The 15,092-nt window shown below is 40.7% G+C and overlaps 1 protein-coding gene across 1 annotated transcript in view; it reads left to right on the plus strand.

The window, feature by feature from the left end:
* Nucleotides 1-12,769, plus strand: part of lhx1a (LIM homeobox 1a) — a 31,894-nt gene extending 19,125 nt beyond the window's left edge. Inside the window, exons 4-5 of the mRNA XM_020939223.2 lie at nucleotides 5,521-5,686; nucleotides 11,471-12,769. Coding sequence (XP_020794882.2) covers nucleotides 5,521-5,686; nucleotides 11,471-11,850 — 546 coding nt within the window. The 3' untranslated portion in view covers nucleotides 11,851-12,769. The remainder of the gene's footprint in view (nucleotides 1-5,520; nucleotides 5,687-11,470) is intronic.
* Nucleotides 12,770-15,092: the final 2,323 nt, after the last annotated feature.

A 15,092-nucleotide genomic window follows, 5' to 3' on the forward strand; every position in this document is an offset into this window, starting at 1 on the left:
GATTTTCAAAATAAAAAACTGGAATATCCATGTTTTTTTTTTGGTGGTTTGTGATAATAAAACTGTGAAATGAGTGCGTAATTCAAGAAAATTATTCTGCAGAGATGAATATGTGAGTCAGTATAGTCAGATTTTCTTTGTGTTTTGGTTGTTTTTAAGCAGCTTCTCTGTATTTTACCTCAACAAATGACAGTTTATGCCTCTCTTTACTGTTGGCAGGGATCAGATTTGTCCAAAATAGGGAAACCTGGGACATTTTTTGTATAAAATTGAGACAAATCACTAGTTTTGGATAAATCTGCTGGGACAGGGGACACAGGACTCAAAACTGGGACTGTCTTGGGTAAATACGGACGTCTGACAGCTCCACTTGAATGGCGATAGCTACATTTAAAGCCCAGGGTTCCACGGTCATGGAAATCCTGGAAAAAGTCATGGAATTTTAGTATCTCTTTCACACAACTCCAGTGTTTGGTTAAATTCTCATGAGACTGTTATGATTAAGTTGTGAACGTCTGCGACTTTTGTTTAAGCAAAAGAAACGCGAGTTTAATGCCATACTGTAAAACATTCCTCGCAAAGAAATAACGTTGCCATAGCGACAAGCAGGTACTATACCCTCGGCAACAAAAGGTACATAGTGAATCTTTAAAATAAAATTGTTTACTTGATTTTCAGCTTTTCAATTTCAGTTAATTCAGGAGTGACAGTTACATCTCCATGGAAACAAGCACAGCGTATCCTTATCACAAAAGTTCCACAGTGCACACCTCTAAACTCTAAACTGTTACAGGCATCGCAGTGACATCGCCATGGAAACGAGCAGTTCCACAGTGCACCTTTAAAATTAAATGGTTAAAGTGACGTAAACTTCTCAATTCTACTCAAATCTAAATCGTTACTGGCAAAGCAATGACCGTTATATAATATTTATGGAGACAAGCAGGTAGAGTTGACCCTTGACAACAAAAGTTACATGGTGTGTCTTTAAAAAGTAGATTTAAATTGGCGTAAACTCAAATCAGAATCTTACATCCACAGTTTTTAAGTCATAGTTTGGAGATATGTTTTTGCAGTGTGTGGTACTACTTTTCTCGGTGGACTGATATGCACCATCACAGCCTCATCACAAACACAGATCTTTAAAATAATTGTGTAAAATTATTTAACATTTTGTAAAATAGTCAAAGCAAAATTGTTGTTCCCTTGACGTAAACTCAAATTAAAATCTTTAAATCCTCATTTTTTAAGTCAGAGTTTGGAGATATCTTTTTGCAATGTGTGGTACTACTTTTCCTGGTGGACTGATATGCACCATCACAGCCTCATCACAAACACAGATCTTTAAAATAAAATTCTATAAAATTGTAAAAGTTAAATAGTTAAAGTAAAATTGTTGTCTCCTTGACATTAACTCAAATGAAAATCTTTAAATCCACATTTTTAAGTCATAGTTTGGAGATATGTTTTTGCAGTGTGTGGTACTACTTTTTTCCCCGGTGGACTGATACACATCATCACAGCCTCATCACAAACACGCATCTGTAACATAAAATTGTAAAAAATGTTAAAATTATTGTTGACAAGTTAAAAATGGATTTAAACGGATGTAAACTCAAATCAAAATCTCAAATCTACATTTTTTAAGCCATAATTTGGTCATATCTTTTTGCAGTGTGTCGTACTACTTTTCCTGGTGGATTGATATTCACCGTCACAGCCTCATCACAGACACAGATCTTTAAAAATAATTGTGTAAAATTAATTAGCATTGTGTAAAATAGTCAAAGCAAAAATGCTGTTCCCTCGAAGTAAACTCAAATCTTCAAATCTGCGTTGTTTTAAAGTCATAGTCTCATCTTTTTTGCAGTGTGCGGTTCTACTTTCTTTCCCCGGTGGACTGATATGCACCGTCACAGCCTCATCACACACAGACGCACACACACACACACACAGACGCACACACAGATTGTTTACTCTCATAATGGGGTCCAGAGCGGAGCCGGTGCCAAAGCAAACAGGACCTAATTACACTGTGGTCTATGAGGAGTGCACTTTCCTCTGGGCTTTATTAGCATATTTAAAAGTGTTTGTGTGTTTACTCGCGCTATAGAACGCCGCGCCGTTTATTATGAACCGCGCCCGTACGTTTACCATGCCCCCCGTGTGTGCGCACATGTGTGTGAACGTCAATAATTGTACGAAAAGTGTTAAAAAACGTGTATAAATCCTGATACTGTGCGTTTAAACTGCGTATTTATGTTACGTTTTGATGTTTTTCTCGTTATTTCTTTGTTGGAATAGCACCTGTAGTCAATATTTATTATCATTTTACATCATTTAAAGGTGTATTGTGTAAGTTTTTGGTTGGGAATGTTCCACAGTGTGACTTTAAACAGCTTTACGTTACATTTATTCAATTACAAGTGGTTTTAAAGCTCCAAAATACCTCAAAAAACAGAATTTCTGACTGGGAGCAGGGGTCGCCTCTCCGCAGATCTGACTTGTAACCTAGACCTTGCACCAGGAAAGTTACGCAATGCACCTTTAAGTGTTGAAGCGTTTGTGGGGGAAAAAGTTGAAGAAAAGTACAAAAATACAGGAAATGGCGCCAAGTTCAACACAAAAAAACTAAATTTACGCAAAATAAAGGCATTTTTCTGACACTTTAAACCTCCATTTAACAAAATAAAAGTGTTATAATTTATTTGTATTTGTCTAATCATAAATATTAATAATTTTGACAAGTTTCAGCTCTTGTTTACATTATGGTTGCTAGGTAACGGTTACAAAATTACCTCTACGTGTAAGGGATGTGCCAAAATATTGAAATTTCTATATATCGTATTGTTTAATGTGATGATACAGTATCGATATCGTGGGCTGCTGTATCGATATATATCTCCAAGAGTGTTTTTAGGTGTATTTTACGAAATTATTTTGTGTAAGAGCTACAGTTGTGTTGACATTGTCACTGTTTTGAGTAAAATTGGTGTTTTTCATTTTAACTTTGTGGTTGAACAAAGACTTTTAGTATCAGAGCCATGATTGACGCTTTGTTTTTTGACTGAACAGTATTGAATCGGTTTGAAATATATATCGTATCTAATCGTATTGAATCGAAAGCTCACTGTATTGAAAAAAAAACAAAAAACTATCGTATCGTGGCCTATGTATCGAGGTATGTATCGTATTGACACCCAGCCCTGTCTACGTACCCAGTCTGTCGTCACCTAGTGCCTTCGCTCAATTTAATTTCTCTCCAGCGACTAGGTCAGGAATCAGAATACACTAGACAGTTTGCAAAATCCCCGGAAGTTTTAGACCGCGCACTGACCAATCAGAGAAGAGCTGACGTCAAACTCGTCGCGTCTCTCTGTGTCCCTTTTGTGGAACAGTAAACAAAGCGTCGAGATGGATGTAGACGAAGACAGACGTTCTGTGTTGGCGACGATTCCCGAGATCGAGGATTTAAAGCCGGAACAAAGAGAATGTTTGGTGAATTTCATTAAGGGGAAAGACGTTATTGGAATTTGGAGCATTACATACGTCATGACCAAATAGCAGCGATTGGTTAAATACAAAAAGTACCCACCTACCGTCGAGCGAACGAATCCTAATACTGCGAGGTCAGACTGTTTCCACAAAGTGAAACCGGTTGATGAATCAGGCTCCACGACATGTGTCATTTTTAGATTTTAATTTACTATACTTGTACCAGTTTTTACAAAGCCTGGCTTGAGCATGACACTTCACCAACTTTTTCACTATGTCTTTCATATACATACCCCAGATACATACCTCGATACACAGGCCAAGGTACGATGCATATTTCGATACATAGGCCATGTTTTGATACATACCTCAAAACATAAGCCATGAAATGATACATACCTCGATACATAGGTCATGATGCAGTACATACTTCAATTTGTTACATACCTTGATACATACTTTGATACATAAGCCACGACACGATGAATACTTCGATACGCAGGTCACATGTTACGATGCATACCACGATACATAGTCCATGATACAGTACATACCTCGATACATAAGTGTCGATACGATAAATACCTCGATACATAAACGTTGATACGATACGTACCTCAATACATAAGTGTCGATATGATACATACCTCAATACATAAGCTACGACACGGTACATACCTCGATACGTAAGCCACGGTACAATGCATATTTTGATACATAGGCCATGTTATGATACATACCTCAAAACATAAGCCATGAAATGATACATACCTCGATACATAGGTCATGATGCAGTACATACCTCGATATGATACATACCTCGATACATACTTTGATACATAAGCCACAACACGATGAATACTTCGATACACAGACCACATGTTACGATACATACATAGGCTACAATATGATGCATATTTCGATACATAAGTCACGGTACGATGCATATTTCGATACATAGGCCATATTATGATACATACCTCGAAACATAAGCCACGAAACGATACATGCCTCGATACATAGGCCACAATACGATGCATATTTCGATACATAAGTCACGGTACGATGCATATTTCGATACATAGGCCATGTTATGCTACATACCTCGAAACATAAGCCACAAAACGATACATGCCTCGATACATAGGTCACGATACATACCTCGATACAATACATACCTCAATACATAGGCAACAAAATTATGCATACCTTGATACATAAGTCACGGTACGATGCATATTTCGATACATAGGCCATATTATGATACATACCTCGAAACATAAGCCACGAAACGATACATGCCTCGATACATAGGCCACAATACGATGCATATTTCGATACATAAGTCACGGTACGATGCATATTTCGATACATAGGCCATGTTATGCTACATACCTCGAAACATGAGCCACAAAACGATACATGCCTTGATACATAGGCCACGATACGATACATAACTCGAAACATAAGCAATGATACAATACATACCCCGATACATTGTGCTTACGATTCAGTACGATTCAGTACAATACATTTCAAATCGATACGGTTATGGTTCGATACTTTTCAATAAAAATAAAGTCTAAATCATGTCTGTGATACTAAAAGTCTTTGTTAAATCACTTCTTCTTGTGCAAAGTTCAAATGAAACACAAACATTTTAATCATCAAAACAATGAAAATGTCAAACGTGTCGCACAAATGAGTTTCCTTCCTCTGAACAAACAACAAAACTGTAGCTGTGTAACAAATAATTTAGTAAAATGCACCAAAAAAAATACTCTTGGCGATATATCGATCCAGCAGCCCACGATATCGATACTGTATCATCACAATAAATGAAACGATTTGTCGATATTTAGATATTTTTCAATTTACGACATGAAAAATTTGCTTCACTTCTTTTAATATCACTTAAAAAAAGAATCTAGAACCTTAAATCTGTAATGTTGTGTTATTTTTTGTGATACGTCGTGGCTGATTGTCGTGTTTATTTGTGCGTTCGTTTGTGCGTTTTGTTTCCAGGTGTGGTTTCAGAACAGGAGGTCTAAAGAGCGGAGGATGAAGCAGCTCAGCGCGTTAGGGGCCCGGAGACACGCCTTCTTCAGGAGCCCCAGACGAATGAGGACCCTGGTGGACCGTCTGGAGCCCGGAGAACTCATCCCCAACGGGCCCTTCTCCTACTACGGAGGTGAGAACGCCGGGAACGCTGGGAACGCTGCGAACGCCGTGTGTGTGTTAGCTGAGTTTAGTTGATTATTTATTTGTTAGGAACCTTGTACAAATTAATTAATCGTACAGAAGAAATTTACTGTTCAATAAAGTCGCGTCATGCACAGTTACGCACTCGGAGGATGTTATGTTTTAGTCAACTTAAAGGCGCTGTACCTGATTTTTACGTCTTAAAAAACGTGAACTAGTCAATTTTAAACAGTTTGCAGTCGTCTAAAGTTATTCCTCTCTTACGTTTTCGCTGTGAAGAAGTATAAATATAAAAAAAATAATAATAATAATGAATAAAAAGTGATACCAGTGGAACATTTCACCTGAGGTATGGGTTGGAAATTGGAAATGTTGGAAACAAATATTTTACGATTATTACGAATTCATTTTACTGATTTAGCAAGAAAAACTTTTTAGAGTCTAAAATAAACTGGTACTAAACCAGGACTAAAACAAGATTAGGCCAGGTCCAGACCAGGACTAAACCAGAAAGAGACCTGGACTAAACCAGGACCAAACAGGACTAAACCAGGACTAAACCAGGAATAAACCAGGACTAAACCAGGATTAAACCAGGTCTACACCAGGACAAGACCAGGACAAGACCAGGACAAGACCAGGACTAAACCAGAACTAAACCACTATTAAACCAGGACCAAACCAGGACTAAACCAGGTCTACACCAGGACAAGACCAGGACAAGACCAGGACTAGACCAGGACTAAACCAGGACTAGACCAGGACTAACCAGGACTAAACCAGGACTAAACCACTATTAAACCAGGACCAAACCAGGACTAAACCAGGTCTACACCAGGACTAGACCAGGACTAAACCATGATTTAACCAGGACAAAACCAGGACTAGACCAGGACTAAACTAGGACCAAACCAGGACAAATCCATGATTAAACGAGGACTATACCAGGACAAAACCAGGATTAGACCAGGACTAGACCATCACTAAACCATGATTAAATCTTGATTAAATCAGGACTAAATGAGGATTACAGCAGGATTTGACCAGTACCAAACCAGTACCAAACCAGGACTAAACTATGGTTAAACCAGGACTAGACCAGGTCTAAACCACAATTAAATTAAATCGGAACTGAACCAGGACTAAACCAGGACTAAATCAGGATTACACCAGCACCAAACTAGTACCAAACCAGGACTAAACCAGGACTAAAGCAGAACCAAACCAAAGTCTACCTCAGAACAAAACTGGGCCAATAGAAAGACAGAAAAAAACACAAAAAAAGCAGTAGAAATAACTGATAAAGTGAATTTCTTGCTACCAACATTTAGAACAATATTTTTGAACATATTTAACCGAGACTCCATTTTGTCCCACACTTTCCCCGTCACTCATCTTCTTCTCGATAACGCATTAATGATTTTCTTAAGATATATGCTTTTATTAAATCACAAACCGTCCGTAGTTTAAACCGAACCCCCTTTTGTCGTCGCCGCCGCCGCCGTCGTTATAAATCATGCAAACGTTCCGACGCGGCGACCTCCGGCGACCTTTCCGCGCCTACGATTTTTAACTGAGTTTGCTCGGACATTATTGCTCGTACATTTTTAAAATCCAATTAAAAGAAGGCCGTCTTGTGTTGACCTCGTTTGCGCGCCCGTGTGTGTGCGTGTGTGTGCGTGCGTTTCTTACACACACGTTTGCACACGTCACGCTGGAGTTAGTTTACATTTCAATGATTGCACTGGTTCAAGAAAGGCTTTGAAAATTCTCATCGTTTTCAGACAAATTGCATCGGCGCCGGGCTGCTTTTGTCCTCGGCGCTCGGGCTAAAAAAAGACGAGAAACTGTTGTAATTTTGTGCTGAGTTGAAAAAAAAAAAAAAAAAAAAGGAGAAAAAAAGGACGTCTCAGTAGGTGGAATAGCTGATGAAATGGGGCTATTTTAATTAATTTTGTGGGCGCGTTGTTCCTCCCACCCAAGCGCGGTTTTGATTTAAGTGCAGCGTGTGTGTGTGTGTGTGTGTGTGTGTAGGGGTGTGTGTGTGTGTGCGTTTAGGCGAGGGGATCAGACAAATCGTTCTACGTCGCTCCGTCGATGCTGGTAAAAAAGATGCACTGTGGAACTTTTCTGGTGGAGTTACTTGGACTGAACCAGGACTAAATCACGACTGAACAAGGACTAAACCAGAGCTAAAACAGGACTAAACCAGGACTAGACCACAATTAAACTAGGACTGAACCAGGACTGAATCAGGACTAAACCGCAATTAAATCAGGACTGAACTTGGACTAAACCAGGACTAAATCGCAAGTAAATCAGGATTAAACCAGAGCTAAACCAGGACTAAACCAGGACTAAACCAGGACAAGACCAGGACTGACTCAGGACTAGACCAGGACTGAACCAGGACTAAACCAGGACTGAATCAGGACTAGACCAGGACTGAACCAGGACTAAACCAGGACAAGACCAGGACTGAATCAGGACTAGACCAGGACAAGACCAGGACTGAATCAGGACTAGACCAGGACTGAACCAGGACTAAACCAGGACAAGACCAGGACTGAACTTGGACTAAACCAGGACTAAACTTGGTCTAAGCCAGGACTAAATCATAAGTAAACCAGAACTAAACCAGATCTGTGGTAACTGTATATGTACAAGTCAAAATAAAATAGAAAAATAAGTAATAAAATATGAAATAACAGCTGTAAATAAGAGGTTATAAGGAGAAACATGATGACTGACAGGACATGGGGTTATCTGTTACATAAGGCTGAGTTGTTGTACAGTTGTAGGGAGTATTATCTGTTACATAAGGCGAGTTGTTGTACAGTTGTAGGGAGTATTATCTGTTACATAAGGCTGAGTTGTTGTACAGTTGTAGGGAGTATTATCTGTTACATAATCTGTTACATGTACAGCATGTTAGCGTTGGAGTTTTTAGGACACTCAGAAGCACTACTGTTGTAAAACTATGGAGCTGAACCTGATTTTTATTGTCTTAGAGACCAGTAACATCAGACAAACATCAGACTTTCCAGCAGAAATGTTACACCTTTTAAAATGACCAGAACACAAAATGAGTTTGCTTAATGTGAGAAAAGCAATCACAAATACTTTGAAACTGGTCCCAAAGACGTATTAAGAATTCCAGACTAGTTAAAGCTCAGGTGTCAAACATACGGCCCGGGGGCCAGATCCGGCCCTCCAAGACCTTTAATGTGGCCCTCGGCTTATTTTCTACTAAAATATTTTAATGATATTTTCTATTAAAATACTGGTAATTTTCTGCGTCTCTTAGCACAGCAGCGTCTCTGTACGTGGCCCCTCCCACCAGAGCAGCACAAATGAAGACTTGTCTCTTTCCAAACGCTCTTAAAGGACGATCGTTTTGACTGTTGACCGTGACACCCTCATCAGAAAAATGTCCAACATGAGAAAAGTGGAGCCGAGTGCAGGATTTTACAACAAATATTGACTTATTCCTATTTGCAAACAAGTTCATGTTAAAACATTGTGTTGAAATTGTATTTTTCTTAAAGTTTCATGTTGTTCATAATAATATAATATTTTGTAAAAGAAAGAGTTCATCAATTAAAAAAGATTCCTGTAATAGATTTGTGTTTTTCTGCACAAATATTTGAATTTATTGATATTTTTGGGGTTTATATGACATGAGTTTTCTGAGCCCTTTGGGACCAAAATGAGTTTGACGCCCCTGAGTTAAAGGCTTCTTAAAAACATGTCTTAAAAATACAAAAAAACAGAGTTAATTTGAAACAGTTTGCAGTGATCCAAAGTGAGTCCTCACTTCACTTTCAGAGACCACATCGGACTTTTGCTTCACTGTCAAGCCACTAGCATGCCAACGCACTTCCTGATCAAACAATAAATCACTTCTAAATTTGATCTAATACAGCAGGCGGTGGATTTATTTGGATTTAAACAGCTGCTTATAGATGTGTGTATCTGTACTGCTCAATACATGCGTTAAAAATCACGTACAGGACCTTTAAACTCATGGATAACATAAGATTTTTTGTTTTATCAGAACTTTTTTTGAACAATAGTTGCTTTTTATCATTCTTGTAGTGTCCTTTCATAGAACAATTCAATTCAAAACAAACTATAGTAATTAAAATTGAAAAGAAAAGGTAAAGCAAACTAAATTACAACAAGATTTTGATTTTATTTTGCGTTTAATGTCAAGTTCAGTTATGTTTTATTATTATTTTATTTTCTTTTAGGTTTTGAGCAGTGTGAGTTTTAAATATACCATGTTTGCGTGTTGTGCTTGGCCTGACCCACTTGTGTGGATCATGTCATCTGTTCGGACGATCAATGAGCTCTGATCGATGAAACGCTTCGTCTGATTGGCTCTAACTCGGCTTGGTTTTGCTTTGGAAAATGTTCTATATTATATTTATTTTTGTACAATTTCCTTTTAAAATCTCAAACTCAAACTTGTGAAATATCAACACGACCAGACAAAAGTTTAGGCACAATAATTTCACAATTGTTTGTTTGTTTTTTAATGGCCATTTTCACATTTTGGAATCTCCTGAAAACTAGATCAGGACTAAACCAGGACTAAACAAGGACTAAAACAAGAACTAGACCAGGAATAAACCAGGACTAAACAAAGACTAAAACAAGGACTAAACCAGGACTAATCCAGGAATAAACCTGGACTAAACCTGGACTAAACCGGGACTAAATACGGACTAAAGCAAGAATAGGCCAGGACAAGAAAATAAGTAGACCAGGATTAGACCAGGACTAAACAAGGACTAAAACAAGAACTAGACCAGGAATAAACCAGGACTAAACCAGGACTAAACTAGGACTAGACCAGGACTAAACAAGGATAAGACCAGGACTAAACAAAGACTAAATCTAGGACTAGACCAGGACTAAATAATGACTAAACTAGGACTAAACCAGGACTAAACAAGGACTAAAACAGGACTAGAGAAGGATTAGACCAGGACTAAACCAGAACTTAACAAGGACTAAAACAAGACTAGACTAGGACTAAAGCACGACGAAACCAGAACTAAACCAGGACTAAATCAGGAATAAACCAGGACTAGACCAGGACTAAACAAGGACTAAGACGAGGGCTAGAGCAGGACTAAAACAGGACTAAATCAGGATTAAACCAGGATGAAACAAGTGCTAGACTAGGACTAGACCAGGATTTAACAATGACTAAAACGAGGGCTAGAAAAGGACTAAAACAAAGACTAGACCAGGACAAAACAAGGACTAAAATAAGGGCTGGACCAGGACTAAACAAGGATTAAACTAGGACTAAACAAAGACTAAAACAAAGACAAGACCAGGACTAAACCAGGACTAAAACAAAGACTAAAACAAAGACAAGACCAGGACTAAACCAGGACTAAAACAAAGACTAAAACAAAGACAAGACCAGGACTAAACCAGGACTAAAACAAAGACTAAAACAAACAAAGACAAGACCAGGACTAAACCAGGACTAAAACAAAGACTAAAACAAAGACAAGACCAGGACTAAACCAGGACTAAACCAGGACTAAAACAAGGACTAAAATAAGAATAAACCAGAACTGAACCAGGACTAGAAAAGGAGTAGATCAAGACTAAACAAGGACTAAAAACCAGGGCTGGACCAGGACTAAACCATGATTAACCAGGTTGCTGAAAATTCCTCCATAGACATCCATGTCCTACCCTCCAGCACTATGTCATTTTCGCTGACGTGTGGTCTTTCCTCTCTCTGCAGACTACCAGAGCGAATACTACGGTCCGGGAGGGAACTACGACTTCTTCCCGCAGGGGCCCCCCTCGTCCCAGGCTCAGACCCCCGTGGACCTGCCCTTCGTGCCCTCCTCGGGCCCCACCGGGACCCCGCTGGGAGGCATGGACCACCCGCTCCCCGGCCACCACCCGTCCAGCGAGGTCCAGCGCTTCTCCGAGATCATGTCCCACCATCCCGGAGACTCCCCCAGCCCGGAGCCGGGCATCCCGGGGCCGCTCCACAGTATCCCGTCGGAAGTGTTCGGCCCCAGCCCCCCCTTTACCTCACTGTCCCTGAACGGCAGCGGATACAACAGCCACCTTTCCCACCCGCCTTCGGAAATGAGCGAGGGCACCGTGTGGTAGCCGGGAGACGCCAAGGATTCGAACTTCTGAATATGAGGAGGAGGAAGAGGAGGAAGAAAAGGAGGGATGGGCAGACTTTGGGAGGAGGGGGTCCAGGCAGGGAAAGGGAACGGCCCCGGGAAACGTGCACGAGGAGAGATTTATAAACACACTGGAATTCTCCCACACCGATTACAATGCCACTTTTTTTGGTAATAGAATCTAACTTTCAACAAAAATAATAATACAAAATTTATCTAAGCATGAGATCTTATACTCCACACCTGCTCAAATGAATATCTACTTTTGATATTTGTTTTAGTATCTGATTTTTGATATTTTTGACGAGCCTACACTGAAATGAACATTGTGAAAGTTGAAGGGTGTTTATTTCTTAATCATCTCCTCGGGCTCCTGGCGTTAAACGTGGGGCCCGAGGAAATATTTATTTATATATAGACTAGATTTTATTATAAATTCAAGTTTGCTTCTTTAAACTTGCCAATAATGATTCACACGGTGTTCGCTGTTACAAATCTGACGACATCGTTCACATGAAAATCTCTTCTACTAATTTAATCTCTGAGCTGTGAAAACCAAAATCTGACTTGTAGTGTTTCTTTCTTCTGTTCTATTTCCCATCAGAATTAGACTTTACTGAGTTTTCCTGCATGAGCAGAGTTTCCCAAATGTCTAAACAGTGTCTCTTTATAAACTCTCCTTGTACCGGCCCCGGGGCCCAAACTGAGCTTTACTTTGGGTGACCTCATATTTATTATTTATTTATTTTTGCTTTGGCGTTCTGTGCGAGAACTGAATATTTCTCTTGTGTTTTGGTGTTTTGAGTGCAACGTTTCAAACGCCCGACCTGAGAGACTGGATTTAAACAGGGCACAGACTGATCTGCTGAGGGACCCCCCCTCTGGGACCCCCGTTTCGAGGACCCCCGCCCTCTGGGACCCCCCCGCCCTCTGGGACCCCTCCACTGTTTGTTTTGTATGATTTTTGTCCTGGGGCTGTGACCAAACGGCCCCTGCGCTGTGGCTCCGGCCGCGGGGCTCACACTGTCACAGTTCTTGGGGAGCTACTGTCAAAGACTGGTTTAGCTTTACACAGACGCCGCGCTGGATCTGTCGAGTCCTCGGACTAAACAGGAAGTTCCTCAAACCTCTCTGCCATACTGACCTTTGACCTTTTGGACAAGCCAGAGGAGGCGGCCATTTTTCCTCCGCTGGGAGCGTCTCAGATGGCTCTTGTCTCCTCAGTCCTTCGCCGAGTTTGGACTGTAAATTGTACCTGTGCAGTTTTGCACGGCGCCCCCTTGAGGAGGCTTCAGTCAGGACATAAGTGTCCCATAGAGTCTTTTATGATGTGAATGAGGATTTGATTTGCACTACACTATGTGTACGCTCTGAAACACACGATTGGTCTAAACAGTGTTGTCAGATATTTAGCATGAGGAGAGGGTCTGGAACCCCCCTCCCCCAAACCCCAGAGTGAACCCGACCCTAGACTACGACGTCTATCTCCCGTAGATCAGACACGTAACAGTTTTGTGTCTCTGATTGGCTGTTGTTGTGATAACTGCTCATTTTGCTCCTGAATTTGGATTCACTGTAAGTTGGTCTGAAGGGCCTGGCCAGGCCGGGCCCCTGTACATTTTATATTGTTTGTAATATTTATTGTTTGAGGCTAAGTTATAATAGCCCCAGTCCACTGTTTGTGCAGATTGTCTAAATAAAGAGGAGGAATGAACCTGCATGTGTTAGTTTGAGTTTGTGACGTTTGTGAAGAACAATCAGGTCAAACATGTAACTTTACGACGAGCTGAAGGAGGCTCCTCGTCTCCTCTGTGGGCGGGACTAGGACACGAGGAGAGGATGCAAGTGAAGGAAACGAGGAGGCAAAACAAAGTATTTGAGACGCTCCCAGAGAAATCTTCTTTTGTTTCCTCTGAGCTGGTGTTTGAGAATCCAGCCACACTGGAGCAGAGCGCCTTCTAAAGGCCGGCCCTGGGACTGCGATCCCTTTATTCTGATGAATGAAGTCTACCTTCTAAAAGTGCTGGGTTCTACTGGGACTGGAACAGTCAACTGTTTACGCACTACTTCTTCAGGAGTCCGAGTCTGAACCGAGTTTTAGAACCTCGCAATTCACATGAAAATGTTCCAAGCAACCAACCAAACTTTTGTATGATTCATTTCTATGGTACGAGAACATTTGGGGTTGTGGTTCACTGTGCTAGTTTGTACACAATGTTGTTTACAAAAACATTTGAAAAACAATAAAAACATGTAGACAGTTGCCAAATGAAAAAAAAAAAAAAAGAACAGCACAAATATTGTTGACGTGCTTTGCACCATCACCTGCAGAGGGAGCTCACGAGAGCTGGTTCATTCATAAAGTGTTCCTATAACATACTTAGACAGCTTTTATTTTTGTGTCTTCGGAGCAAATCCAAACTATTAAAGTCGATGGTGAAAGATGCAGTTTGAGCCGTGTCTCTTTGTCCTCAAAATCAGTCGACAGGCCAGAGTCTAGAGGCAGAGCATCAGGCTTTAGGCCGACGTTACTTTAGACAGACTTTGTTTCACTGTAGTTTACTCCTCTTTTAGTCCTGGTTCAGTTCTGGTTCAGTTCTGGTTCAGTCCTGGTTCAGTTCTGGTTCAGTTCTGGTTCAGTTCCTGGTTCAGTTCTGGTTCAGTTCTGGTTCAGTTCTGGTTAACTCCTGGTTTCGTCTTTGTTATTGAAGTTTGGTTTGGTTTAGTTTCAGTCGTGGTTCAGTCGAGCTCATCACAAATCCCGGTTTAGACCTGCTCCTATTTCCTGGTTCTTTCCCGTCTTCTCATTCTGCTGTTTTGAATTATGTATCTCGTCTTTATTCCTGTCATAAAATCTCTCTCTCTTCCTCGCTCCCCTTCTCCCTCCCCTCCTCCTCTTCCTTCTCTTTCCTTCTCTCTCTCTCCTGCTCTTTCTCTTCCTCTCTGTTGCACCTCACTACCTCCTTTCTTTCTCTCTTTCCCTTCTCTTGTCTACGGCACATCTCTCCCTCCTCCTCTCTGCCGCATGTCGCTCTCTCTCTTTCTCCTCCTCCTGTATGCAGCACGTCTCTCTCTCTCTGTCCCCTCTCTCTTTCGCCCTGTCTTCTACATGTCTCTCTCCCTCTCTTTCCTCCTGTCTTTTGCGTCTCCCTCTCTCTCCTCTCCCCCTTCTTCTCTCTCCGCTCCTCCTGTCATCTGCACATCTCTCCTCTCTCTTTCCTC

This window comes from Boleophthalmus pectinirostris, unplaced genomic scaffold (genome assembly GCF_026225935.1).
Source record: "Boleophthalmus pectinirostris isolate CB_2022bp ecotype Guang Dong unplaced genomic scaffold, ASM2622593v1 HiC_scaffold_9, whole genome shotgun sequence".
Taxonomy (NCBI): domain Eukaryota; kingdom Metazoa; phylum Chordata; class Actinopteri; order Gobiiformes; family Gobiidae; genus Boleophthalmus; species Boleophthalmus pectinirostris.